Below are 27,917 nucleotides of genomic sequence, written 5' to 3' on the forward strand. Positions count from 1 at the left end.
GCATCCCAGGTTCAAGAGATTCTTCCTGCCTCAGCCTCCCAAGTAGCTGGGATTACAGGCGTGTGCCACCACACCTGGCTAATTTTTGTATTTTTAGTAGAAACGGGGTTTCGCCATGTTGGGCAGGCTGGTCTCGAACTCCTGACCTCAGGTGATCCGCTTGCCTCGGCCTCCCAAAGTGCGGGATTATAGGCGTGAGCCACCGTGCCCGGCCTAAATTTTTTTTTTGTAGACATAGGTCTCACTATATTGCCGAGGCAGGTCTCGAACTCCTGGGCTTAAAGGATCCTCCTGCCTCTGTCTCCTCCGTGCTGGGATTACAGGCATGAGCCACCGCACCTGGCGATATTTTGCATTCTTTTTTTCATACGACGTGTTTGAAATCCAGTTTGTACAGTGTTTTACATTTATAGCACATTCCCACTGGGACTAGTCACATCTGAAGTGCTCAAAAGCCACTATGGCTAGGGCTAACGTACTGGACAACACAGTGCTAGAGGAGCCCGTCCCTGAGGACGCTGCAGTTTATAACATCATAGTTCCTCCTCTTTGGACTGCTGCTTTCCCCCAATGTATTAAGACTTGCAGAGTGTAAACAGGGCGCCGTGAGTGTGCAAAGCACACACACCTTCGCAAACGGCTCACTCTGAATACTGACCTTTCGGCTGTCCTACCTTCAACAGGTTTCCCGTGCATAGGAGATCCAAGACAGCAGAAGGCAGGAGCTGGCGGGACAGGGAGGAAGAGCGGCTCTGCCGTTTACTATCTGTGTGACGCTGAGCAAATTACACACGGTCTCTCTGACTCAGCTCCTCCCTGTCACAAATGGGGATATTTATAGTATTTCTCACTACGTAGGTCCTTATGCGCATTAAATGAGCTACTACACGGCATTCGGCATAGCGCCAGGCACACACTCAATGTTCAATACGTGTAGGCGGTTAGCCCAGTAAACTGGTAGCCGGCCTGAGTAAGTCCCAGGAAAAGCCCAGAAACTCTGGAGACATTACAGCCCAGGTCGAGAACCACGGCCCGGGCCGTCCCGGACGCGGGCCCACCAAGCCTAGGGAAGCCGCTCGGCACCGCTTCGGCTTCTAGAGTCCCTGGCCGGCTCTTTCCCGTCAAGGCTGCGGCTGGAGAGGACTGAGGGAGACCTAGGGAGAGGATTCCTCTTCTCCATCCACGGAGACAACTTGGATATGAACACCATGGATGTGAGGAGGTCCGCTGGAAGCAGGAGGGATGGACTCCTAGACTCTCCAGCTACCTGCGTGGTCCTCCCCGGTGTGAGGACACAAGACCGGTCCTGGGCCGGGCCCGCATCCAGCCCTACCGCCGGTGTCTGAGGTGAGGGCTCCGTCAGCGGAAAACGCTCGACAACGGAGGGGCAGGCAGGGCCGGGGGCGTGGTCAACGCGGGCCCCGCCCCGCGGGCTCTACCCCCGAGCGGACGCGCCCGCCTGAAGCAGCCAACCAGGAAGCGCAGAGCAGGTTCAAACACAGACGGCGGGTGAACATGGCGTCCTCGACTTGGTCTGAGACGTGATCGGCCTGCCTTCTGGTTGAAGATGTGGCGAGTGAAAAAACTGAGCCTCAGCCTGTCGCCTTCGCCCCAGAAGGTAAGCGGGAGATCTCTGGCGGAGAGAACTGGGCCGGGCTGCTGTCACGGGGGCACCGGCCGTGTCTACTGTCCTGGAAAGTTGGGTCGAGCCCGGGGTTGGGGGCTTGTGGAGTCTTTGTTCGCCTTGCTGCTCCTGCGCGACTAGGGTGCGAGCGTACTCTTCTAATCGCATTTTGGGCTTCTTAGGGAGGGAGGAGGGGCGGGCTGGCAGAACCCAGGCTTCCTCACACTCGCCCTCTTTCTTGGTTTCTTTCTCAGGGAAAACCAGCTATGAGAACTCCTCTCCGTGAACTTACCCTGCAGCCCGGTGCCCTCACCAACTCTGGAAAAAGGCCCCCCGCTTGCTCCTCGCTGACCCCATCACTGTGCAAGCTGGGGCTGCAGGTGAGATTCGCCTGGACAGCTTCTCGACTGGGCTGTTTGCCCAGGGTGAGAGCTCAGGGGAACAGAGGGCCAGGGCTACAATAATTAATAACGATAATGAAGTCTTCTACGTCAGTGACATCCATTTACAGCTATTCAGGCCAACAGAGAGGTGCCCTAGGGTGGTTAAAGGAAATCCAGTGAGAACTTAAATCTCTGTTTAGCTGTTAGTTTTTATTACCTCCTCCTCCTCCCTTCGACCTTTATCAAACTATTGAGAAATCCTACCACCCTGATTAGTGCTCTTCCTCCAACATGGGGTCACTTACGGAAAGGTCAGTCACCTGCAAGATTGAGGCAATATCCATTTACTCTAGGAGGTAGTCAGAACTCTCCTGGGATCAAGTTACACCACTGGAAGGTAGGGTACTTGAATCACCTTAGTTTAAACTAGCTCCTTGCAGAATTGCCCTCACTGATTTGTACTTTTGTTAAACGTTTTGAGAGACGTAGCCATGTAGAAACTGCATTTCAGTTGCTGTCAAAACTTGTCAAGGAAGCAGCTTGACTCCTGTATAAGATTCCTCCAAGAAAGGCTTTAGGACTAACTGCCTAGAAAAATTGTCTTCCTGAAGAAATTGCTATCCTTTTCTTTCTGATAATGAGAACTATGTAGTTTACCATATTTTCCCTCTTGCTCTGCCTTCTAGAAAGCTCAAGGCCAAACTGGATCATCACATACAGCTACTGTTATAGCTGTATAGGAAGTTTTGCTTCCTCTTTTTTGACCATGACTTTGTTATTTCATTAATCGTATCTATTCATTTTCATGCATATGAATTATTTTTGGAAGGAGATGGGATATCAATAAAATAGGTATGAGGAGGAAAGAAGAGTGTATAGACAGATGACATCCTGAGTAACAGAAGTATGATGCTAGCATAGCAGTCTTTCTTGAAAGAGTTGCAAAATACCTACTGTCCAATAGAACTTTCTGGGATGAGGGAAATATTTGATAATCTGTGCTGTCCAGCATGGTAACTACTAGTCACATGGTTATTGAGCACTTAAAACGTGGCTGAGGTGACTGAAGAATTGAATTTTTTTGTTTTCGAGACGGAGTCTTGCTCCATCACCCAGGCTGGAGTGCAGTGGCGCGATCTTGGCTCACTGCAATCTCCGCCTCCAGGGCTCAAGCGATTCTCCTGCCTCAGGCTCCTGAGTAACTGGGATTACAGGTGCACACCACCACGCCTGGCTAATTTTTTGTATTTTTAGTAGAGACAGGGTTTCACAATGTTGGCCAGGCTGGTCTCAAACTCCTGACCTCAAGTGGTCCGCCCGCCTCGGCCTCCCAAAGTGCTGGGATTACAGGTGTGAGCCACTGTGCCTGGCCTGAATAATTGAATATTTAATTTAATTTAATTTAATTAATTTTTTTTTTTGAGATGGAGTTTCGCTCTTGTTGCCCAGGTTGGAGTCCAATGGCGCGATCTCGGCTCACCGCAACCTCTGCCTCCCGGGTTCAAGCGATTCTTCTGTCTCAGCCTCCGGCATGTGCCACCACACCCAGCTAATTTTTGTATTTTCAGTAAAGACGGGTTTCTCCATGTTGGTCAGGCTGGTCTCGAACTCCTGACCTCAGGTGATCTGCCCGCCTCCGCCTTCCAAAGTGCTGGGATTATAGGCGTGAGCCACTGTGCCCGGCCTGAATTTTTAATTTTAATTTCAATAGCTACATGTGGCTAGTGGCTATCATATTAGACAGTACAGCTTAAGGTGAAAAATAAATAAGTACTAGGTGGAAATTAGCTCTATAGAGCTTATAGAATTTATTATGATTATTAATTAATTAATTAATTTTGAGATGCAGTTTTGCTCTTGTTCCCTAGGCTGGAGTGCAATGGCACGATCTTGGCTCGTTGCAACCTCTGCCTCCTGGGTTCAAGCGATCCTCCTGCCTCAGCCTCCCTAGTAGCTGGGATTATAGGCACGTGCCACCATGCCTGGCTAATTTTTGTATTTTTAATAGAGACGGGGTTTCGCCATATTGGCCAGGCTTGTCTCGAATTCCTGACCTCAGGTGATCCGCCCACCTCAGCCTCCCAAAGTGCTGGGATTACAGGTGTGAGCTACGGCGCCCAGCCTGAACTTATAGAATTTAACCATAATTATTTAATCACAATAGCAGAATACTAGATTGAAATCGAATTCTCCTTCCCTCTTAACTGCTGGGCTTACTACCTCCAGATGCAGTCAGCTACACAATGAAAAGGGTTTTTCCCCAATAAAATAGCTATTATTTTTGTTTTGTAAAAATTTTTTTTTTTTTTTGAGAGTCTCACTCTGTTGCCCAGGCTGGAGTGCAGTGGCACAATCTTGGCTCATTGCAACCTCTGCCTCCCGGATTCAAGCAATTTTCCTGCCTCACCCTCCCAAGTAGCTGGGATTACAGGTGTGTGCCACCACGCCTGGCAGATTTTTTTTTTGAGACGGAGTCTTGCTCTGTCACCCAGGCTGGAGTGCAGTGATGCCATCTAGGCTCACTGCAACCTCCGCCTCTCAGGTTCATGCAATTCTCTTGCCTCAGCCTCCTGAGTAGCTGGGATTACAGGCATGTGTCACTACGCCCAGGTACTTTTTGTATTTTTAGTAGAGACAGGGTTTCACCATGTTGGTCAGGCTGGTCTTGAACTCCTGACCTTGTGATCTGCCTGCCTCAGCCTCCCAAAGTGCTGGGATTACGGGCGTGAGCCACCGCGCCCGGCCTAATTTTTTTTTTTTTGAGACAGGATCTCACTCCTTCATCCAGGCTAGAGTGCAGTGGCGTGATCTCGGCTCACTGCAACCTCTGCTTCCCGGGTTCAAGCAATTCTCCTGCTTCAGCCTCCCCAGTAGCTGGGATTACAGGCGCGTGCCACCATGCCTGGCTAATTTTTTGTATTTTTAGTAGAGGCGGGGTTTCACCACATTGGCCAGGCTGGTCTCAAACTCTTGACCTCAAGTGATCCACCCTCCTTGGCCTCCCAAAGTGCTGGGATTACAGGCGTGGGCCACTGCACCTGGCCTGTTTTGTAAATTTTTGATTATTAATAGATATTAATTGTTTGAAGCATTTGAATATATAAATGTATAAGGAAGAAATATTTCTGCTATCTTAGATAACTGTCATATTTGACAGTTCTTTCATACATCTCTTTATGTGTGTCTATTTTGTATATATGCACACACACACACACACTCATCTTTATATTGTCTTTTTTTTTTTTTTTTTTGAGAAGGAGTCTTGTTGTATCGCCCAGATTGGAGTGCAGTGCCGCGATCTTGGCTCACTGCAACCTCTGCTTCCCAGATTCAAGCGATTCTCCTGCCTCAGCCTCCCGAGTAGCTGGGACTACAGGTACCCGCCACCATGCCCAGCTAATTTTTGTATTTTGGGTAGAGATGGGGTTTCACCATGTTGGCCCAGCTGCACTCGAACTCCTGACCTTGTGATCTGACCGCCTCAGCCTCCCAAAGTGCTGGGATTACAGGTGTAAGCCACCATGCCCTGTCTTTTTAATTTTTTTTTTGAGACAGGGTCTTGCTCTGTTACCCAGGCTAGAGTGCAGTGGTGTGATCTTGGCTCACTGCAACCTTGAACTCCTGAGCTCTAGCAATCCTCCCACCTCAGCCTCCTGAATAGCTGGGACTACAGGTGTGAGCCACCATACCTTTTAATAATTTCAAAATTAAAGTAAGATACATGAAATTACAATAAAACATAACAGCATAACAAATTACTATAAAGTACACATCCATGTAACTAATACCCAGGTCAGTAAGTAGGACAGTACCAGAATATCAGAAGCCCTTTTTAACCTAACCTTGGTTTTGTTTCATCCACTGATATAAATGAGAAATTTCATATGTTTGATTATTATTATTATTATTTTTTGAGACGGAGTCTCGCTGTGTCACCCAGGCTGGAGTGCAGTGTCACGATCTTGGCTCACTGCAAGCTCCGCCTCCCGGGTTCACGCCATTCTCCTGCCTCAGCCTCCCAAATAGCTGGGACTACAGGTGCCCGCCACCACAGCCAGCTAATTTTTTGTATTTTTAGTAGAGACGGGGTTTCATCGTGTTAGCCAGGATGGTCTCGATCTCCTGACCTCGTGATCCGCCCGCCTCAGCCTCCCAAAGTGCTGGGATTACAGGCGTGAGCCACTGCGCCCGGTCTGTTTGATTATTTTTTAAATAAATAATTGGACTTTCTATCTAAAGCTTCCAGAATAGTTTTTTCTTCATTGTAGCACAGAAATTTTATAATTATGTGTCTAGCATGTATCTTTTCTAGTCAGTCCTGCTTAGAAACTGGTGAGCCATTTTAATGTGCAAACTCAGGTCTTTCATTAGGGTAGTTTTCTTCTAATATTTGTTAATCAGCGCCTCATGTATATATGTTCTCTTCTGGAATTTCTTTTATTTAACTGTTAGGTTTCCTGGGTTTATCTTCTAATTCTCTTAGCTTTTTCTTCAGATTTACATTTCTTTATATTTTTATCTTTGCTTTAAGATATTTCTTCCACTTGTCCAGGCCAGTAATTCTAGTTTCAACTCTGATAATTTACTCTTTCAATTCATTTTACTGACATTTTTTATTTAAAATAATATTTATTATTTCTAAAATGTCTTTGTGTGTGTATTTATGTTGTAGTTAAAGCTTAAGTACTCGTTTTTTTTGTTGTTGTTCAGATTATCATCTGTGTCTTCCAGCAGCTCTGTTTTGTTAGGGTCTACCTTTTTTATTTCTTTCTTTTTTTTTTTTTTTTTTGAGACAGGGTTTTGCTCTGTCACCCAGGCTGGAGTGCAGTGGCGTGATTTTGGCTCACTGCAACCTCTGCCCCCTGAGCTTCAGTGATCCTCCCACCTCAGCTTCCTGAGTAGCTGGGACTACAGGCACACATCAGCACCACCATGCCCGGCTAATGTTTGTATTTTTAGTAGAGATGAGGTTTGAACTCAAGCGATCCACCCGCTTGTGGCCTCCCAAATGCTGAGATTACAGGCGTGAGCCACTGCGCCCAGCCGAGAGGGAGAAGATCTTGTACCAACTCTAGATTCTGACAGAGCTTAAGCCTTCACTCACACCCTATGGACCCCTCCTATCTGTTCATCTAGAAGTGCGTTAGAGTTCAAAATGGAGATGAGTGGGGTCACTTTCAAGCTACCATCTGCCCACGATATGGATCTATATTCTCAGCCTGTTTATAATGTAGGCTGGTTCACTTGGAAGGACCCAAAATGGCTTAGCAGCTTTTCTTTCCCTACTATTGGGTCTCTATATGAGCAACAAAGATTAGCCAAGTTCTTACCTAAGCAGAGGTAGTAAGAATTCTTTCCTTTTTGAGTGCACTATCTTGCACCTGTAATTGTATGTCGGGAACTGAATTGACTGCCTTAGACAACTACTTTGTTTCCTTTGGCAGGAAGGCAGCAACAACTCATCTCCAGTGGATTTTGTAAATAACAAGAGGACAGACTTCTCTTCAGAACATTTCAGTCATTCCTCAAAGCGGTTAGAAACTTGTCAGCATGAATCAGATGAGCAGCCTCTAGATCCAATTCCCCAAATTAGCTCTACTCCTAAAACGTCTGAGGAAGCAGTAGACCCACTGGGCAATTATATGGTTAAAACCATCGTCCTTGTACCATCTCCACTGGGGCAGCAACAAGACATGACATTTGAGGCCCATTTAGATACCATGGCAGAGACAAACAGCATATCTTTAAATGAACCTTTGAGAACAGACGATCTGGTGAGAGAGGAGGTGGCACCCTGCATGGGAGACAGGTTTTCAGAAGTTGCTGCTGTATCTGAGAAACCTATCTTTCAGGAATCTCCATCCCATCTCTTAGAGGAGTCTCCACCAAATCCCTGTTCTGAACAACTACATTGCTCCAAGGAAAGCCTGAGCAGTAGAACTGAGGCTGTGCGTGAGGACTTAGTACCTTCTGAAAGTAACACCTTCTTGCCTTCCTCTGTTCTCTGGCTTTCCCCTTCAACTGCCTTGGCAGCAGATTTCCGTGTCAATCATGTGGACCCAGAGGAGGAAATTGTAGAGCATGGAGCTATGGAGGAAAGAGAAATGAGGTTTCCCACACATCCTAAGGAGTCTGAAACAGAAGATCAAGCACTTGTCTCAAATGTGGAAGATATTCTGTCCACATGCCTGACACCAAATCTAGTAGAAATGGAATCCCAAGAAGCTCCAGGCCCAGCAGTAGAAGATGTTGGTAGGATTCTTGGCTCTGATACAGAGTCTTGGATGTCCCCACTGGCCTGGCTGGAAAAAGGTGTAAATACCTCCGTCATGCTGGAAAATCTCCGCCAAAGCTTATCCCTTCCCTCGATGCTTCGGGATGCTGCAATTGGCACTACCCCTTTCTCTACTTGCTCGGTGGGGACTTGGTTTACTCCTTCAGCACCACAGGAAAAGAGTACAAACACATCCCAGACAGGCCTGGTTGGCACCAAGGACAGTACTTCTGAGACAGAGCAGCTCCTGTGTGGGTAAGAGCCCCTATGTCCTTGCACCTCGTGAGTTCCATTACCCTGGACCTTCCCCTCCCATCCCTTCCCCTCCTTTTCTTTTCGTCATGTTCTTCTCTTTCTGCTGCAGCCGGCCTCCAGATCTGACTGCCTTGTCTCGACATGACTTGGAAGATAACCTGCTGCGCTCTCTTGTCATTCTGGAGGTTCTCTCCCGCCAGCTTCGGGACTGGAAGAGCCAGCTGGCTGTCCCTCACCCAGAAACCCAGGACAGTAGCACACAGACTGACACATCTCACAGTGGGGTAAGAAGGTTCCTCTCAAAGCTTGAGGGATCCCAGTGGGGATCCTTGGAATTTAAGCTGAGAAGCTGCCAGAGGGCAAAGGGGACTCCTATCACAGGCTTATACTTAGAACATTTGTAAAAGCTGAGAATCTGGGCAGTCACAATGGCTGATGCCTGTAATCCCACTGCTTTGGGAGGCCAAGGTGGGAGGACTGCTTGAGGCCAGGCATTTGAAACCAGCTTGGGCAACATAGTGAGATCCCATCCCTACAAAAGATTTTTAAAAAATCAGCTGGATATGGTTTTGCATGCCTCACTACTCAGGAGGCTGAGGCAGGAGGATCATTTGAGCCCAGGAGGCTAAGGCTGCAGTGAGCTATGATCATGGGCAAGACAGTGAAACCCTGTCTCTTAAAACAAAAAAGCTGAGGATCTGGAAAATCCCCTTAAAGCTGTGGGTAGTCACTATACCCCTGGGGTACATCAGAACTTTCCAAAGGAGTGCAAGCAAGGAAACTTTTAAAGGAATTGGTTTTTAGATCATCATCTTCCACATGTATTCTTTTTCTTCGTTTTTTGCATTGGTAGACTATATTTAATATTTTAAGAAAAATTATGAATAAGCCTAAAACATTTTTTAAAATAATTTTTAATTTTTGTGGTTACAGAGTTAGGTAAATATATTCATGGAGTCCATGAGATGTTTTGATGTAGGCATGTGATGGTCAATAATCACATCATGGAAAATGGAAAATGGAGTATCTGTATCTGTCCCCTCAAGCATTTATCCTTTGTGTTACAAGCAATCCAATTATACTTTTGGTTTTTTTTTTTTTTTTTTTTTTGAGACGGAGTCTCACTCTGTCACCCAGGCTGGAGTGCAATGGCCTGGTCTCGGCTCACTGCAACCTCCGCCTCCCAGGTTCAAGCGATTCTCCTTCCTCAGCCTCCTGAGTAGCTGGGACTACAAGCGCATGCCACCCCACCCGGCTAATTTTTGTATTTTTAGTAGAGACAGGGTTTCACTATGTTGGCCAGGCTGGTCTCGAACTCCTGCCCTCATGATCCACCTGCCTCAGCCTCCCAAAGTGCTGGGATTACAGGCGTGAGCCACTGCGCCTGGCCCCTGTTGTTTATGTGAAGAAGATTTCTCAGTGTTTACATCTGTCAGAATGGAAAGGAGTCAGCTGGCATAGTGGCTCACCCCTGTAATCTCAGTACTTTGGGAGGGTGAGGTGGGAGGATCGCTTGAGCTCAGGAGTTCAAGACCAGCCTGAGAAGTATGGTGAAACCTCATCTCTACAAAAAAATACAAAAATTAGCTGGGTGCGGTGGTGTGTGCCTGTAGTCCCAGCTACTTGGAAGGCTGAGGCGGAGGATCACTTGAGGCTAGGAGTTCAAGGCTGCAGTGAACTGAGATCTTGACACTGCACTCCAGCCTGGGCGACAGAGCCAGACCCTGCCTCAAAAAACAGAGTCACGAATTGTTGCTGAACTATTTCTTATTGCTGGAATTATAGTAATCCACAGATATACGAACTAATAAGGGGAAGGAATCTCCATCGATTTCATTAATAGGTGATTCCCAATTAAATTTTGCTGAGCATGTTTATTTTATTAGAAATTATATTACAGTGACTAATATACAACTGATTAAAAGATTTCTCTATCCTAAAGAAAGCTTTTTCATTTTAAAGCCTTCTGGTCAAAGGAATTTAAAGGAAATTTTAATTTAAATTTAGATGAACTTTCATTGTTGTTGCAGAGATGATGGTTAATAACAGATTTTATTTTTATTTTTTGAGATAGTGTCTTGGTCTGTCACCCAGGCTAGAGTACCATGTTGCGATCAGGGCTCACTGAAGCCTCAGCTTCCTTGGCTCAGGTGATCCTCCCACCTCAGCCTCCTGGGTAGCTAGGACTGTAGGTGTATGCCACCACACCTACCTAATTTTTTTGTATTTTTAGTAGAGATGGGGTTTTGCTATGTTGGCCAGGCTGTTCTCAAACCCCTGGGCTCAAGTGATCTGCTAGCCTTTGCCTCCCAAAGCACTGGGATTACAGGTGTGAGCCACTGTGCCCAGCTAATAACATACTTTAAAGCATAAAAATATATTACATTAGGCTGAAATTCTGAGAAAAATAAAAAATATATGTTCAAAGAGAAAAAGGGACGACATAATAAAATTTCTGACTGCTAAGAAGAGCTTTTTCTTGTATTTTTAGAAGATAGCAACTAGGTATCTCATCATTTTGGTGTATGTAGTATTTATGCCACTGGATATATTTAAGAGTAATCTAATAATTTTATTTTAGGCTGGGCATGGTGGCTCATACCTGTAATCCCAACACTTTGGGAGGCCGAGGCGGGAGGATCACCTGAGGTCAGGAGTTCAAGACCAGCCTGGCCAACATGGCGAAACCCCGTCTTTCCTAAAAATACAAAAATTAGCTGGGTGTGGTGGAGGGCACCTGTAATTCCAGCTACTTGGGAGGCTGAGGCATGAGAATCGCTTGAACCCGGGAGGCAGAGGTTGCAGTGAGCCAAGATCGCACCACTGCACTCCAGCCTGGAGGATAGAGTAAGACTCTGTCTCAAAAAAAAAAAAAAATTATTTTAAATTGTCAATATTGGTAATATGCTGGACATTACAGCCTTTGCAACAATTTAAGCTTAAGGGTACTTAGTTTTTGCAGGAAATATTAGAGGAAAGTAGCTAAAAGACCACTGTTGGCCCAATGTGGTGGCTCACGCTTATAATCCCAGCACTTTGGGAGGCTGAGGCCGGCAGATCACTTGAGGCCAGGAGTTTGAGACCAGCCTGGCTAACATAGTGAAACCCCATCTCTATTAAAAATACAAAAGTTAGCTGGGTATGGTAGTGCACTCCTGTAATCCCAGCTACTTGGGTGGCTGAGGCATGAGAATTGCTTGAACCCAGGAGGTAGAGGTTGCAGTGAGCCGAGATCACCCAGTGTACTCTAGCCTGGGCAACAGAGTGAGGCTGTCTCAAACAACAACAACAACAATGTTCTAGAGGATTCTATTACAACACAGGCCTAAGAAGGAAGGGAATGGTGGCAGGTGAAGGAATTGATAGCACCTCACCATTGTGGCTGTTGAGATAATAGGTGGCTGCTGCTAAGAAGAGATGGTCCCCAAATGTGCAGAGACCTCCTTTGAGTTGAAAATATCCTCAAAGTAATGACCTTACCATTTGCCAAAAATCCTGGAAACCATAAGCTCCATGTTCCTCCAGCTGTTCAATTTCCCTCCTGTTTTCTTATCTTTGTGTCCTTTCCTCTTGTTCTTGACCTTGTTTCCCATCCCTGAATCTGCCATGCATCCTCTTCCCCTGAAGGTTGCCAGGTCCCTTTGTAGGCCACTGAAGCAGAACCAAAGAGGGGAAATGACATACCTTTAGCCATTCTCCATCAGCATGCCATGTCCTTGCTGCCTGGCTGCCTCCTTCACATTAATCTCGTCACCTGCCTGACTGTCCAGCTGAGCACGATGTGAGCCCTATCCAAGCTCATGTGCTACTCTGTGCCTTATTTCACGATGCAGCAGTGAATGATAACTGCTTTGCTGGGGAAGGGAGCCATGAACTCCAAGAAATCAGCAGTGCTGCTCCAGTAGTAACTTTTCCCCCAGATGATGGCTGCCTTGCCTCAGTAATGAAGACTCCCACTTTTCTCTTAGAACTTGTCTTCTGGGGTTCTACTGCCTTTGAGATCATACCTACTTACTCTATGCATACTATGAGTTTTATCTATCTGACCCAGGATAATGAGCAGACAATTAAGAAAGTAAAAATGATGAATAAATACCTAAGAAGGTTAGCATTATTGGCAATAAAAAATGCAAATTGAACAGTGAGATGCCATTTTCTTGTGACTCAATAGCAAAGAATAAAATAGGTAATGCTGGTAAGCATACTCTATTTATCTGCAGGATATAAATTGGTTCATCCTTTTTTTTTTTTTTTTTTTTTTTGAGACGAGGTCTCACTCTGTTACCCACACTGGAGTGCAGTGGCACGAACATGGCTCACTGCAGCCTCCACCTCCTGGGCTCAAGCGATCCTCCCACCTCAATCCAGCAGAGTAGCTGGGAATATAGGCATGTGCCACCATGCCTGGCTAATGAAAAAAAAATTTTTTTTTTGAGACGGAGTTTTACTCTTGTTGCCCAGGCTGGGGTGCAATGGCGTAATCTCGGCTCACTGCAACCTTGCCTCCCGGTTTCAAGTGATTCTCCTGCCTCAGCCTCCGGAGTAGCTGGGATTACAGGCACGTGCCACCACGCCTGGCTAATTTTGTAGTTTTAGTAGACATGGGGTTTCTCCATGTTGGTCAGGCTGGTCTCGAACTCCCGACCTCAGGTGATCCGCCCGCCTTGACCTCCCAAAGTGCTGGGATTACAGGTGTGTGCCACCCAGCCTTTTTTTTTTTTTTTTTTTTTTTTTAGAGATGGGGTTTCACTGTGTTGCCCAGGCTGGTCTTGAACTCCTGGACCCAAGTGATCCTCCTGCCTCAGCCTCTGAAGGTGCTGGGATTACAGGCATGAGTCACTGTGCCTGGCTAAACAAAGAAATTTTTTACCTACCTGTGGATTTTTCTTTCTGACTTGGCTTCATTGAATTGAGTACTTTGCTTCTGCTTTTAATAGGAAAGGTGGCTGGGTGTGGCAGGAGCACTTTGGAAGTCCGAGGCAGGAGGACTGTTTGAGGCCAGGAGTTTGAGACCAGCCAGGGCAACATAGCAAGACCTCATCTCTACAGAAAATAAAAAATAAATAAAATAGGAAAGGCTCCTATAACTCACTGGGTGGGAGGAAGAATGAGGTGCTGGTGGTACATGTTGCCTACTCAAAAGCAACAACTTGGCTGGTCATGGTGGCTCACCCCTGTAATCCCAGCACTTTGGGAGGCCGAGTCGGTGGATCACTTGAGGCCAGGAGTTCAAGACCAGCCTGGCCAACATGGTGAAACCCCAACTCTACTAAAAATATACAAATTAGCTGGGTGTGGTAGTGCATGCCTGTAATCCCAGCTACTTGGGAGGCTGAGGCATGAGAATTGCTTGAACCTGGGAGGTGGAGGTTGCAGTGAGCTGAGATTGTGCCACTGCACTCCAGTCTGGACGATAGAGCAAGACTCTGTCTCAAAAACAAACAAACAAAACAAGGAACAACTCTGTTTTTCTGGCTAGATAACTAATAAACTTCAGCATCTTAAGGAGAGCCATGAGATGGGACAGGCCCTACAGCAGGCCAGAAATGTCATGGTAAGTGATGATTGACCTTACACCACCACTGGGTCTCCTGTGAAGATGAAGAATGGAGAATCCTGGGTGGTTAGTAGATGGTGATACTAAGTCGTGGTGGTGAAGGGAGGTTTCCAAACATTTGTAAAGTACATCTCCTTATGCGGAGCTTGGAATTGGGGTTAGCGGTTTTCCTCCCCAGTGCCCCTGTTTCCTGCTTAGTGACTTTATTTGATCTCACCTACCCATTTTTTTCTCTACAGCAATCATGGGTGCTTGTCTCTAAAGAGCTGATATCCTTGCTTCACCTATCCCTGTTGCATTTAGAAGAAGATAAGACTACTGTGAGTCAGGAGGTAAGCAGCCTGAAGATGGAGGTGGAGGCCTGTGGTGGGACTAAAAGCCATAAAGAGGAACCAGACACATTAACTGATTCTTATCATATAGTCTCAGCGTGCAGAAACATTGGTCTGTTGCTGTTTTGATTTGCTGAAGAAATTGAGGGCAAAGCTCCAGAGCCTCAAAGCAGAAAGGGAGGAGGCAAGGCACAGAGAGGAAATGGCTCTCAGAGGCAAGGATGCGGTAAGGTGCCAGGCATTTGTTCTTGGATGTGGGAGGTTTCCACCTCAAGGTTCCTGCAGGAACACAAATGCACTTTAGACACAGATGGGTGGCCTAAGAACTGCCTGCCCTGGGCAGTAAAGAACTGATCTATTGAGGTGTCATGGTTACATCTTTTTGTGCTGGCTCCCCTGTTGCCCACTGTGTCCTTGCAACCACTTCCCTCAATAGGCAGAGATAGTGTTGGAGGCTTTCTGTGCACACGCCAGCCAGCGCATCAGCCAGCTGGAACAGGACCTAGCATCCATGCGGGAATTCAGAGGCCTTCTGAAGGACGCCCAGACCCAACTGGTAATTTAAGGGCATTTTCTTTCCTGGGGTCTGTGCTGACAGACTGGGAGGGTAGTTGCATACTCCCACTTTGCTGTATCCAAAGGGAAGGGGCTCCCGCCTAGGCAATCTTTCTTTTGTAGGTAGGGCTTCATGCCAAGCAAGAAGAGCTGGTTCAGCAGACAGTGAGTCTTACTTCTACCTTGCAACAAGACTGGAGGTCCATGCAACTGGATGTGAGTATTTGGGACCATCATAACTAATTCCTTACTCACATCAAGTCCTGTTGTGAGCTTTGCCTCAAGTGTGCTCTACTGACCTGCTTGCTTCCCCTGGTAGTATACAACATGGACAGCTTTGCTGAGTCGGTCCCGACAACTCACAGAGAAACTCATAGTCAAGAGCCAGCAAGCCCTGCAGGAACGTGATGTGGCAATTGAGGAAAAGCAGGAGGTACAAACCAAGAGTGGGGACTGCTTAGGCTTGGTTTCCTTCCTAATGTGTGATACCATTAGCCTCTTACCCTGGATCTGTTTTCTTTTCACCCTGTGGGTTTGGAGGCCAGCCAGTAAGGTCTCTTAGCTGTAAGATGGCCTTAAGCGCAGTTTTTTCCTTTGCCCTTCAGCATCTTTACTTCAGCAACTTTTCTCCTGTCTCTACTTTTTCCTGAGGATCAACCTTATTTTCTGCAATGTTGATGCCCAGGAGCAAGGTAGTTTTCTGTCTTGTCCAGAAAGAGAAGCTGGACCAAGTCCTGGGATTATTGATTCAGGAGGAACTATAGGAGGAAAACCATCTTTTCTTCCTAGGTTTCTAGGGTGCTGGAACAAGTCTCTGCCCAGTTAGAGGAGTGCAAAGGCCAAACAGAACAACTGGAGTTGGAAAACAGTCGTCTAGCAACAGGTGTTTGTGTGTGTGTGTGTGTATGCACGCATGTAAGCATTTGAGCCCCCCTGTTAAGGCTTGGAGTGTGGCACTAGAGCAAGGAAGTACTCAGGAGCACTTGCTTTGGAGCAGAAGTTTGGGGAGTTTCTAGCCTGCTGACCGCATGGTGTCATTAGGATACTTTTGTTCTAGATCTCCGGGCTCAGTTGCAGATTCTGGCCAACATGGACAGCCAGCTAAAAGAGCTACAGAGTCAGCATACCCATTGTGCCCAGGACCTGGCTATGAAGGATGAGTTACTCTGCCAGCTTACCCAGAGCAATGAGGAGCAGGCTGCTCAGTGAGTTCCTAACGGGGTACTGTGGCAGTAGGCATCCAGGATTTAGGACCAAATGGGATCTAATATGTTGTCTCTGGCAGATGGCAAAAGGAAGAGATGGCACTAAAACACATGCAGGCAGAACTGCAGCAGCAACAAGCTGTCCTGGCCAAAGAGGTGCGGGACCTGAAAGAGACCTTGGAGGTAAGGAATATGGCTTGGGCCAAGGGAGCTGGTAAGCCTCAGGAGTGTGATTCTTGCCTGATAGTGTTGAGGTAAGGTTTGAGACTGTGAACTAGAAAAAGCCTCTGTACCCAGGGCACTAAAATTCTCCCTCCCTGTCTTGCTCCTTCTCTTGTCTTCCCAGTTTGCAGACCAGGAGAATCAGGTTGCTCACCTGGAGCTGGGTCAGGTTGAGTGTCAATTGAAAACCACACTGGAAGTGCTCCGGGAGCGCAGCTTGCAGTGTGAGAACCTCAAGGACACTGTAGAGAACCTAACGTAAGTTCTCTAACTTTCTGTACTTCCCCCTAAGTGCTTATTTTTTCTCAGGAACACTTCTAGAAGCCAAAATCTCCAAGAAGAGAACTGTGAGTGTTGAGCCTCTTGTTTCTCTCCTTTAATGCAGCTCTGTGGGGATTTGGGATAGGCGTTCAGAGAAGGTAATTTGGTCTTTGGTCATCTTCCCTGTTCCTTATTTCAGGGCTAAACTGGCCAGCACCATAGCAGATAACCAGGAGCAAGATCTGGAGAAAACACGGCAGTACTCTCAAAAGCTAGGGGTGCTGACTGAGCAACTACAGAGCCTGACTCTCTTTCTACAGACAAAACTAAAGGAGAAGGTAGGATCCTGGGGTTCCTTCTCTTCTCTTCCAATTGTATCTTTATTTTACAGATAGTCTTCCTAAAACATTACTCTTTTTCTAACTGTGACCTTTTATGATTTCAGTTACCTACAGGACCTCATTAGCCTGTTGCTCAAACCTTTCTTCCCCTGTCTCCTATCTCCCTATTATGAACACTTTGCCCCAGCTAGACTGCCTGTATGCTACACACATGTCCCCATTTTTATCCCCAGAACCCAGACTCTGGCTGTTCCCACATTCATTCTATTCTTTCTTCAAACTGGAAATGCCTTTTCTATTAAAATCCTCCCTTCCGACCTGGGCAACATGGTGAAAACCATCTCTACAAAAAAATACAGAAATTAGCCCAGGTGTAGTGTTGTGAACCTGTAGTCCCAGCTATCTGGGAGGCTGAGGTGGGAGGATCACCTGAGCCTGGGAAGTTGAGGCTGCAGTGAGCCATGATCATACCTGGCTAATTTTTTTGTATCACTGCACTCCAAACTGGGTGAGAGTGAAACCCTTTCCCTGCCAAAAAAAGAAATCTTCCCTGGTTTACCTTCTTTGAAATGTTCCCAAATCAAATCATGTGGACCCGGTGATCTTTTCTTCTGCCATATTTCTCATGAACTTACTCTTCTTTTGTATTTGTATTAATTTTCCTTGGATACCTGGTCTCTTCAACCAGACTATGTTTCAAGAAAGCAGAAATATAGCCTTCTTTGGCCTCCCCGCAGTGTGCACTAAACAATAAATGGTTGACATCATTCAGAATACAAAGGTAATTAGCTTATTCAGCAGATAAGGCACAACAAATATCCTAAAATCTGGCAATTGCTTATGACCTGATCCTCTTCCCCAACTGGGTACTGAGCACAGGAAATGCCAACAAGTCTACAGTTTAGCATGGAAGACAAACAGATGTAAACTTGTCATCTTGACTTATGATCATGGTAGAGGTCTGCATGGACCACTGTGAGAGATAGAGAGGGGAGCACCACTTCAGCCTTCGAGAATTAGGATGCCTTCTCAAAGCAGCTGACCTTGGGTACAGTCTTGAGGTTTAGAAGTTTGTGGGGCAGGGGAGGGTATTTAGGAAGTCCCACTAGGCAGAGGGAACGGTGTATGAAAGTTTCATCTGACTACATATGAGAGTCGTACGTAGAAAGTCATGCACATAGTACATGATGTGTTCTTTTTTATAGTGTCTACCTTATAAAACCTGGGTTAGGTGCTGGGACTAGAGGATGAACAAGGCAAGATGCTGCTCATATGGAATGCAGCAAGTCTGAGGAATGGGAAGCAGCTCTTCATGGCTGCAGCGTGAGAGCTCTGTGGGGCAAGGCAGGAGACAACACTGGAGAAGTAGGCAGGAGGCCAGATTTTGAGGGCTTGAAATAATGGCAGTTTTATAGGCGGTAGAAAGGAGAGGATGGAGTGAATGGATTCAATAGATATTTAGGAAGCAGACGCAGTAGAACCAATTTGATGTAAGAGTGACCAATTTGATGTGAGAGTAAGTTAGAAGAGTGAATGATGATCCTTAGATTGCTAGGAAAGAGGGCCCAGCGGGTCAGCTGTGTTAGTGTGTGGAGACTAGGGCTAGTGACACCTCCGGGTCAGCTCTGTGCCCAGGAAGCACTTCAACCTGTGTGGCAGGAGGGATAGCAATAGGAAGCACTTCAATTCCCCACAACTCAGACAACCAGACGGGAGGGCAGAGGACCAAGGCTGAAAGGAGTAGAGAGCCTGAGAGAGAGATGAGACTGAGGGGAGCTAGTGGTGACTCAGGCTAACCAGTCAGCGGGAGAGACCTAGACCGGGGGGCAGAGAAGGCGGGAGAACTGGAGAGAGGACCTAGCCTAGGAGGAGAGGGAGCAGGCTGAGAAGGAAATGCTCTGGGTAGGAGAGACAGACTCCAAGGAAAAATCCAACAAGTAGAGGAGGATTTGGGATTGGAAAAGCTGAGGTCCAGGTGGGAGAGCTGAGGAGGGATAGAACAGAAGAGGTTGAGCCATGGGGTTTCAAGTACGCGGAAAGGAGCAAAGATGTTAGGAAAGGGTCGAAAGGGCACATCCCGGAGTCCCAGGTAGCAGGACGAGGATGGCAGGGGAAGAGCCAAGGAAATGAAGCGGAGATGTTGAGTGGCTCCCGCCTTGCCTGGCCTTACCTGTGCGCAGCCAGTTAGCAGCCGCAGCCACAAGCACAGCTACTTCAGCACTGAGGCCAGCAAGCTTTTCCTATAAATGGCCATATAATAAGTATTTTTGGCTTTTTGGGCCATATGGTCTCTGTCTCAACTACTCAATTCTGCCTTTGTAGTTCAAGAGCAGCCATAGATGATACAGCCATTCATGGGTCTGGCTGTGTTCCAATAAAACTTTATTTACAAAAATAGTTGGCAGGCTAGATTTGACCTGTAGGCCACAATTTGCTAGCCTTCCCTCTCCCTGCTCTAGAATAGTAAATACAGGAGTAGGAACAGACTTTTGATAGGGTGTTCTCTATCAGGGCACAGGGAAAATGGTGAACTCAGCTTCATACATACTAAGTTGACAGATTGACTGTGGAACCTTCTGGTAGATTCTTCACAGGCAGTTAGCCTTTGAGTCTGCAGACTGGGAAAAAGACTGGGAAAAAGTTGAGAGAGGGATGGAAGAGTCATTCATGTGGAAGGGAAGTTTGAAGTAGATGTTTTTGTGATGCTCCCAAGGCAAGGCCACCCTGGGAATGAATTAGAGTAAATTTAGGGCCAAGGACTTAACCCAGAGGATCCAGCAGTTAAGGAAGGACCTGTGAATAGAGAAGAAATAACCAGAAAGGTGTGGGGCCTGCCTTTAAAGGAGAGAGACTCATGTCCTGGAAGCTAAGAAAAGGAAGTTTCTAAAAGAACAATGTGGTCATCAATATCAAATAGGTCAGGTAAAACAAGAGCTGAAATATATGCATTGCATTTGAAAGTAAGGCTGCCATTGGTGAACCAAATGACAAGAATTTAGGTGGAATGACAGGGGAGAAGCCTGAGTGTAGTGGGCTAGGGAGTCAATAGATGGTGAGAGTTATAAACAAGAAGTATAGGCTCTTTCTTTTCTTTCTTTCTTTCTTTCTTTCTTTCTTTCTTTCTTTCCTTTCTTTCTAGAAAAGGCAGTAGCTAAAAGGGGATTTAAGGTAAGAAGAAGGGTTTTGTTTTGTTTTGTTTAGGTTTGTTTTTAAAATACTGCTGTTTTTGTCGGAGAGGCTTAAGAATATAAACATGTTCAGAGAAAGGCACTAATGGAGAAGTTGAAGATAGAGAATTGAGATAATAGGTGGAACAGCATTTTGGAAGAGATGGCTGGGAGTTACCTGGAAGCCCAGGAGTTCACTAGACCTGAACAGCAGCTATTTTTTCTTCTTTGCCCTTAGACTGAACAAGAGACCCTTCTGCTGAGTACAGCCTGTCCTCCCACCCAGGAACACCCTCTGCCTAATGACAGGACCTTCCTGGGAAGCATCTTGACAGCAGTGGCAGATGAAGGTTAAAGGCCCTGGAATTTGGGGGTGGGAAAGTTGTGACGCTGCTCCTGATATCTTCTGCTGTTGAGGATGTCCACCAGCGGGCTTGTCTATCTTACCCTGGCTTCCATTATGGTAGACCCCTGCCTGGATCATCAGAGGGGCCCTCTCCCATTATTGGTTTTTCTCTTAGAGCCAGAATCAACTCCTGTGCCCTTGCTTGGAAGTGACAAGAGTGCTTTCACCCGAGTAGCATCAATGGTTTCCCTTCAGCCCGCAGGTTAGGAGGGGCTCCAGGGATCCTGCCTCATTTCTAGAAAATCTAGTGGTGATGAGTAAAGACGAGAGCAGTGAGAAGTGCTTTGCTCTAAAAACCTCAATTCTACTTGGGCTCATTTTATTTCTGCCTTCTGGGATCTGTAATGTTCCAGACATTCAAATCCTGTGGGTGGGGAACATGGATAAGAGTTGTGGAAATGATGGCTATACACTCCTTCCTTCCAGGGCTGGAAGGCTAGACCTCTATCTGGGACTTTCTCTTTCAGAGACCCCAGGCATGGAGGAGAGCCTGGCAGAAATGAGTATTATGACTACTGAGCTTCAGAGTCTTTGTTCCCTGCTACAAGAGTCTAAAGAAGAAGCCATCAGGACTCTGCAGCGAAAAATGTGAGTGGGATGCAGTTTTGGTGACAGAGGGACAGTGAGACATCCTCTTATGCCAAGGGTCCAACTGACCCCTGAGAGGACAGGAATGTTGCTAAATTCTTCCTTCCTTCAGTTGTGAGCTGCAAGCTAGGCTGCAGGCCCAGGAAGAACAGCATCAGGAAGTCCAGAAGGCAAAGGAAGCAGACATAGAGAGGCTGAACCAGGCCTTGTGCTTGCGCTACAAGGTGAAGGAGGGACCTAGAAGTGGGGCGATGAAGAACTGGGGCAGCTCTACTGGCCCACTGGGAGCCATTATCTCTCCAGGAATCTGGGTGGTGGGGATTTTCCAACCACTGCCCTAGTTTTGCCCTTCCTGGGGTCAGACATTTCACATGTCAGCTATGGGCTGACCTATCTTCCCAGGCTGACTCAGGAGAGAAGTCAGGAACTCTAGCAGAGCTCTCCCAACACTGAAATGTGCCTTGCCTGGCTTGGCCCTGGGGGAAGAATTGGCGTGATATCAATTGGTCCCATGTGGGCTAAGCATGGCTCAGGCACTCTCTCCTACCTCCTGGCAAGGGCTGTGAAGAGACCAGCTCTTCATGTGTCTTCTCACCTCCCTTTCCCTCACAGAATGAAAAGGAGCTCCAGGAAGTGATACAGCAGCAGAATGAGAAGATCCTAGAACAGATAGACAAGAGTGGCGAGCTCATAGTATGTTCACCATCATGCCCAGGCCTTTGCCTTCTGTGTTACTGGTCAGCCAGGATCCCAAGTATGAGAAATGGTTTACTTTTGTTCACCACATGTTGTCTATCCTTATGTCCTATTGGACACCTCTCCATTCTCATTCCCAGAGCCTTAGAGAGGAGGTGACCCACCTTACCCGCTCACTTCGGCGTGCGGAGACAGAGACCAAAGTGCTCCAGGAGGCCCTGGCAGGCCAGCTGGACTCCAACTGCCAGCCTATGGCCACCAATTGGATCCAGGAGAAAGTGTGGCTCTCTCAGGAGGTGACTCAGAGTTAACAGAGGAGCTGGACAGCAGGTGGGGACCCCAGGCTGTACCCCTGTTGATCTGGACATATTTCTAGGTGGACAAACTGAGAGTGATGTTCCTGGAGATGAAAAATGAGAAAGAAAAACTCATGATCAAGTTCCAGAGCCATGTAAGAATGTCCATGCCGTTCCAGGGCCATTTCCTACCATCGTTAACAAATGCCCCGCCATGTTTCCCCTGTCCTACCAAGTTTGCTCTTTTATGCATAGGACTTATAAAATCTGTTTGCTTTCTAGAGAAATATCCTAGAGGAGAACCTTCGGCGCTCTGACAAGGAGTTAGAAAAACTAGATGACATTGTTCAGCATATTTATAAGGTATAGGCAGGAGGGAGGTGATATCACTAATGAACCTGGTACAAGGCCTGGCCCCAGGAGGTACTAATGAGCACAGATCTGGTTCCCAGCCTGTGCTGAGAGCTGGGCCTGAATCACTATTGCAGGCTTCTCTGTGGTGTCTGTTTTCTCCCCTCTAATTCAGCGGCTGCCTCCTGGGGCTGGGAGCCCTGGGCCTTAAGTCTGTGGTCCTGAGCTGCGTTTTCTGCCTCTCTTCCCAGACCCTGCTCTCTATTCCAGAGGTGGTGAGGGGATGCAAAGAACTACAGGGATTGCTGGAATTTCTGAGCTAAGAAACTGAAAGCCAGAATCTGCTTCACCCCTTTTTACCTGCAATACCCCCTTACCCCAATACCAAGACCAACTGGCATAGAGCCAACTGAGATAAATGCTATTTAAATAAAGTGTATTTAATGAATTTCTCCAAGCTTACGGAATCTTACTTTTTGGGTGAGAGGGGGCGGATGATGAAGTCAGGGAAGAAGCAGCTTGGGCCTCCTGCCTGGGCACCCTCCATAGATCCCTCTCCACCTCCTGCTGCATCCAAAGCCAAGGCTGCCTGCCCTTCCTCCCTTCCTCTGCTTTCACCAAAACTCTGGGCACTGGACTGCTTGTTCCCTGGCTCACCGCCTGGAGGAAACAGAAAGGCTTCATTCTCTTACTTTCCCCAGCCCCCTCGGGGGTATACCCTGGCAAATATGGGGGTGAGGACAGAGAAGCTCAGTTCATTACTTCCTGCCCTGAACTTGGGCACCTTGAAGATGCTTCTGACCCACCTACTCAACCTGTTGTTACTGTTCTGGTGCCTCCCCTTCACCAGACTAAGCTTAATCCCCAGCATCCAGCAAGTGCCCGGCACGTGGTAAAGGGATTGTGGCAGAAATGAACGCAAGGTCATGGCCAGGCTCCCCGAGGTGGGAGGGCAGTCCCTAACAGCCACGGATGCCTGGCGGGGCGCTCACTCCACCTCGCCGCCCCGCCTCTGAGGGCGTGGCCTTGCCCCGGACACCAGTCCTGGGGAGGGGGTGTGGTCAGGGCGGGGCATGCAGGCCACGCCCCCGGAGGAGTCACGTAGCTCTGCGACATCCGCAGCCTCATTTACCAGAGGGAGCCAGGGCTGCAGCCTCAACTGTTTGCGGATCAGAACCCGAGCTGTGCTTGTGGCTGCGGCTGCTAACTGGCTGCGCACAGGTAAGGCCAGGCAAGGCGGGAGCCACTCAACATCTCCGCTTCATTTCCTTGGCTCTTCCCCTGCCATCCTCGTCCTGCTACCTGGGACTCCGGGATGTGCCCTTTCGACCCTTTCCTAACATCTTTGCTCCTTTCCGCGTACTTGAAACCCCATGGCTCAACCTCTTCTGTTCTATCCCTCCTCAGCTCTCCCACCTGGACCTCAGCTTTTCCAATCCCAAATCCTCCTCTACTTGTTGGATTTTTCCTTGGAGTCTGTCTCTCCTACCCAGAGCATTTCCTTCTCAGCCTGCTCCCTCTCCTCCTAGGCTAGGTCCTCTCTCCAGTTCTCCCGCCTTCTCTGCCCCCCGGTCTAGGTCTCTCCCGCTGACTGGTTAGCCTGAGTCACCACTAGCTCCCCTCAGTCTCATCTCTCTCTCAGGCTCTCTACTCCTTTCAGCCTTGGTCCTCTGCCCTCCCGTCTGGGTGTCTGAGTTGTGGGGAATTGAAGTGCTTCCTATTGCTATCCCTCCTGCCAAACAGGTGAAGTGCTTCCTGGGCACAGAGCTGACCCGGAGGTGTCACTAGCCCTAGTCTCCACACACTAACACAGCTGACCCGCTGGGCCCTCTTTCCTACATCACTGCAGCCCCACTGGGGCCAACCTCTGGTACTGGGTGGGAGTAGGCAATAGGCATAGGCAGGCAGGTTTGGAGTACAGAAAAGGAGAAGCTGCAGGAGCCTGTGACTGGTATTTGTGCCACTCCTACTCCCTACCTGTTCTTCCAACCTTTTCCTCTAGAAGCTGAGAGAAGAGGGTGGCAATAAGTACTTTTGCCTCATTCTGAAGCCTTGGAAGTAAGTACACTTTCCCTAGGGGTCCTGTGGAGGATGAGAAAAGGGAAGCTGGAAAGGCCAGGACTTTTGCTTACCTCAACAAGGGGCCAAGTTCAGTGAAAGAAGGGTTGGCATCCTCGATTGGGCAGCAGATTTATCAGAAGAGCTGTGGCTTCAGGGCTGCTCACCTCCCCACCCCCACCCTGCATCTTTCCCCAGGGCTGGGAAGGATGCCTACCAGGGACAAAAGGAGATGTGGGAACTGGAGCCCTAAGCTTGCTAGCTGTCAGAAGAACTGGTGCCACTTGATGCCCAGGACTCATGCCAAGGACTGCTGCCCTGTTCCCAGCCCCTTGCTTGATGGGGAGGCCATTTGGCCCACCTGGCCAGGAGAGGCAGCAGAGGGTGAGGTCTGGCTTTTTTATCTTGTCTCCACTCCAGGGAGCTGTCACCATGCCTCACTCGTACCCAGCCCTTTCTGCTGAGCAGAAGAAGGAGTTGTCTGACATTGCCCTGCGGATTGTAGCCCCGGGCAAAGGCATTCTGGCTGCGGATGAGTCTGTAGGTAAGTGGACATCTGTAGCCAGGTAGGGTACAGGTGGCTAGGGGACCCTGGGGATGTTCTCACTGCCTCTCTTTGTTTGCCCCTAGGCAGCATGGCCAAGCGGCTGAGCCAAATTGGGGTGGAAAACACAGAGGAGAACCGCCGGCTGTACCGCCAGGTCCTGTTCAGTGCTGATGACCGTGTGAAAAAGTGCATTGGAGGCGTCATTTTCTTCCATGAGACCCTCTACCAGAAAGATGATAATGGTGTTCCCTTCGTCCGAACCATCCAGGATAAGGGCATCGTCGTGGGCATCAAGGTGCAGCCCCTGGCCCTGCTCTGAATGGAAGCTGGGTGTGAAAATAAGCTTGTGTAGGAGGGGTAGCAAGGAGAATCCTGCCTGGATTCAACCCTCTGCTTGTGCTTCCTCTACAGGTTGACAAGGGTGTGGTGCCTCTAGCTGGGACTGATGGAGAAACCACCACTCAAGGTATAGGATGGGTGGGCTTGAGGACCAAAGAGGTGTTAGATAGTTGATGCTGGTAAAAGAGGGGCAGAGTAATGAGGTTGGCACTGTGCTTGCAGGGCTGGATGGGCTCTCAGAACGCTGTGCCCAATACAAGAAGGATGGTGCTGACTTTGCCAAGTGGCGCTGTGTGCTGAAAATCAGTGAGCGCACACCCTCTGCACTTGCCATTCTGGAGAATGCCAACGTGCTGGCCCGTTATGCCAGTATCTGCCAGCAGGTGTGTGTGTTGGGAGGGTGGTGAGCTAGGTGCCCTGTATGCCTGGTGGGGAGAGAGTTACAAGGCTTTCTTCATCTCCCCTACTGCCCCTCCCAAGCATCTCTGCTCTTGCCTGCAGAATGGCATTGTGCCTATTGTGGAACCTGAAATATTGCCTGATGGAGACCACGACCTCAAACGTTGTCAGTATGTTACAGAGAAGGTGAGTCCACACCTGGGCACACAAACATACTGCAGGGACAGCTCGGCAGGAGTGTTTGTTCCCCAGAACCCCCAGCTTAGATCCAGGCACACTTTCCCCTAGCACTTTTTCACTTCATCCCGGCACAGGCCTGTGATCTGAGCCTGTACTGAGCCCTCACAGTCTGTGCCCATCTACCCCTAGATAGGGAGCATCGAGCAGTAACCAGTGGGGGCCCAGACCCTTAGTAAACCTCCTCTAATCCCCACCCAGGTCTTGGCTGCTGTGTACAAGGCCCTGAGTGACCATCATGTATACCTGGAGGGGACCCTGCTCAAGCCCAACATGGTGACCCCGGGCCATGCCTGTCCCATCAAGTATACCCCAGAGGAGATTGCCATGGCAACTGTCACTGCCCTGCGTCGCACTGTGCCCCCAGCTGTCCCAGGTACTACCCAGCTCCCTAACCTGCTCCTATCCCTAAGGCCCATCTTCAGGTCCTTCTTGTGGCCTTCAGGGGTTCCCTATCCTGGAAAAATTGGGAGTGACCAGTCAGTTTGTCTTCTCTCCTCCACACTAGGAGTGACCTTCCTGTCTGGGGGTCAGAGCGAAGAAGAGGCATCATTCAACCTCAATGCCATCAACCGCTGCCCCCTTCCCCGACCCTGGGCGCTTACCTTCTCCTATGGGCGTGCCCTGCAAGCCTCTGCACTCAATGCCTGGCGAGGGCAACGGGACAATGCTGGGGCTGCCACTGAGGAGTTCATCAAGCGGGCTGAGGTTGGGAGCTACAGGTGGTGGTGGGTGGGGGCAGCACCCAGAGGCTATAGCCTGGGCAGGGCTTGGCACCTGTGGGCTGGCTCAGCCTGCTTACTCCACGCTCCCTTTTGCAGGTGAATGGGCTTGCAGCCCAGGGCAAGTATGAAGGCAGTGGAGAAGATGGTGGAGCAGCAGCACAGTCACTCTACATTGCCAACCATGCCTACTGAGTATCCACTCCATACCACAGCCCTTGGCCCAGCCATCTGCACCCACTTTTGCTTGTAGTTATGGCCAGGGCCAAATAGCTATGCAGAGCAGAGATGCCTTCACCTGGCACCAACTTGTCTTCCTTTCTCTCCTCCCTTCCCCTCTCTCATTGCTGCACCTGGGACCATAGGATGGGAGGATAGGGAGCCCCTCATGACTGAGGGCAGAAGAAATTGCTAGAAGTCAGAACAGGATGGCTGGGTCTCCCCCTACCTCTTCCAGCTCCCATAATTTTCCCATGATGAGGTAGCTTCTCCCTGGGCTCTCCTTCTTGCCTGCCCTGTCTCCTGGGATCAGAGGGTAGTACAGAAGCCCTGACTCATGCCTTGAGTACATACCATACAGCAAATAAATGGTAGCAAAACATTCTACTTTGCCTGTCTGTTTTACACATCAAATTCCCACCTCCCAGTTTCTGATCTCTGCTAATTCTATCTCTGGGCCCTCTGACTCTGGAGGTGGAGAGGGTGGGATTTGAGTCTTACTGGGCTTCAAGTTATGGAGGAAGGGCACATGCAGTCACCATCCCCAGCTCAGGCTCTTGCTCTCTTGATGTCCAAGTCTGGAGTGGGGCAATGAGGAAGACTGCAAGTCTTCTAGGGACTGCCACATCAGTGGCACTGGGCTGCAGCTACAGAAGTATGGAGTGAGGCCAAACTGGCAACTCCTGAAGGCAGATTTGTGCAAGGCTCAAAGCAGGGAGGCAGCAAGACAGGCTGGGATAAGAGTGGGTGGGAGTCTCTCCCATCTCGCAGTGTTAAGCCCAGCTGGGACCTGGTACCTTCCACTAGGGTGAGCCACACCAGTAAGGGCAAGCGAGCACCTGGACTCCCGCCCAAAGAGGAAAACCAAGGCTCTGCGGGCTGC

General features: G+C 48.5%; 2 protein-coding genes across 4 annotated transcripts; both read left to right on the top strand.

Moving 5' to 3' along the window:
• Positions 1 to 639: 639 nt before the first annotated feature.
• On the top strand, positions 640 to 22,965 carry SPAG5 (sperm associated antigen 5). 2 transcript variants are annotated; one of them, XM_003812678.7, is made up of 24 exons: positions 640 to 1,618; positions 1,879 to 2,004; positions 7,452 to 8,536; positions 8,646 to 8,820; positions 14,016 to 14,090; positions 14,333 to 14,425; positions 14,517 to 14,651; positions 14,862 to 14,981; positions 15,104 to 15,196; positions 15,300 to 15,413; positions 15,770 to 15,863; positions 16,038 to 16,185; positions 16,266 to 16,368; positions 16,532 to 16,665; positions 16,868 to 17,006; positions 20,415 to 20,526; positions 20,698 to 20,784; positions 21,050 to 21,170; positions 21,283 to 21,394; positions 21,783 to 21,863; positions 22,007 to 22,162; positions 22,243 to 22,317; positions 22,445 to 22,525; positions 22,765 to 22,965. In XM_003812678.7, the coding sequence occupies exons 1-24, from the start codon at positions 1,568 to 1,570 to the stop codon at positions 22,834 to 22,836; spliced, it is 3,582 nt and encodes a 1,193-aa protein (XP_003812726.4). In that variant the 5' UTR covers positions 640 to 1,567; the 3' UTR covers positions 22,837 to 22,965. The 2 variants fall into 2 exon arrangements, with proteins under 2 accessions (XP_003812726.4, XP_034798095.3); XM_034942204.3 differs by lacking the exon at positions 640 to 1,618 and adding an exon at positions 5,265 to 5,383.
• Positions 22,966 to 23,577: 612 nt separating this feature from the next.
• ALDOC (aldolase, fructose-bisphosphate C) lies at positions 23,578 to 27,416 on the top strand. Of its 2 annotated transcripts, XM_008965093.4 has the most exons (10): positions 23,645 to 23,734; positions 24,516 to 24,571; positions 24,992 to 25,115; positions 25,202 to 25,413; positions 25,530 to 25,584; positions 25,680 to 25,840; positions 25,959 to 26,042; positions 26,295 to 26,469; positions 26,602 to 26,801; positions 26,915 to 27,416. In XM_008965093.4, the coding sequence occupies exons 3-10, from the start codon at positions 25,004 to 25,006 to the stop codon at positions 27,008 to 27,010; spliced, it is 1,095 nt and encodes a 364-aa protein (XP_008963341.1). In that variant the 5' UTR covers positions 23,645 to 23,734; positions 24,516 to 24,571; positions 24,992 to 25,003; the 3' UTR covers positions 27,011 to 27,416. The 2 variants fall into 2 exon arrangements, with proteins under 2 accessions (XP_003812722.2, XP_008963341.1); XM_003812674.5 differs by lacking the exon at positions 24,516 to 24,571 and having other exon boundaries at positions 23,578 to 23,734.
• The last annotated feature ends 501 nt before the right edge of the window (positions 27,417 to 27,917 follow it).

Source organism: Pan paniscus, chromosome 19, assembly GCF_029289425.2.
Source record: "Pan paniscus chromosome 19, NHGRI_mPanPan1-v2.0_pri, whole genome shotgun sequence".
NCBI lineage: Eukaryota > Metazoa > Chordata > Mammalia > Primates > Hominidae > Pan > Pan paniscus.

Bases quoted from the DNA above. Each gene is read 5' to 3' on its own strand.
- SPAG5 (XM_003812678.7), top strand. From the start codon at position 1,568: ATGTGGCGAGTGAAAAAACTGAGCCTCAGCCTGTCGCCTTCGCCCCAG. The intron at 2,005-7,451 runs GTGAGATTCGCC...TTCCTTTGGCAG, and splicing joins TGTGCAAGCTGGGGCTGCAG to GAAGGCAGCAACAACTCATC. The intron at 16,186-16,265 runs GTGAGTTCCTAA...TGTCTCTGGCAG, and splicing joins AATGAGGAGCAGGCTGCTCA to ATGGCAAAAGGAAGAGATGG.
- ALDOC (XM_003812674.5), top strand. From the start codon at position 25,004: ATGCCTCACTCGTACCCAGCCCTTTCTGCTGAGCAGAAGAAGGAGTTG. The intron at 25,414-25,529 runs GTGCAGCCCCTG...CTTCCTCTACAG, and splicing joins GCATCGTCGTGGGCATCAAG to GTTGACAAGGGTGTGGTGCC. The intron at 25,841-25,958 runs GTGTGTGTGTTG...TCTTGCCTGCAG, and splicing joins ATGCCAGTATCTGCCAGCAG to AATGGCATTGTGCCTATTGT.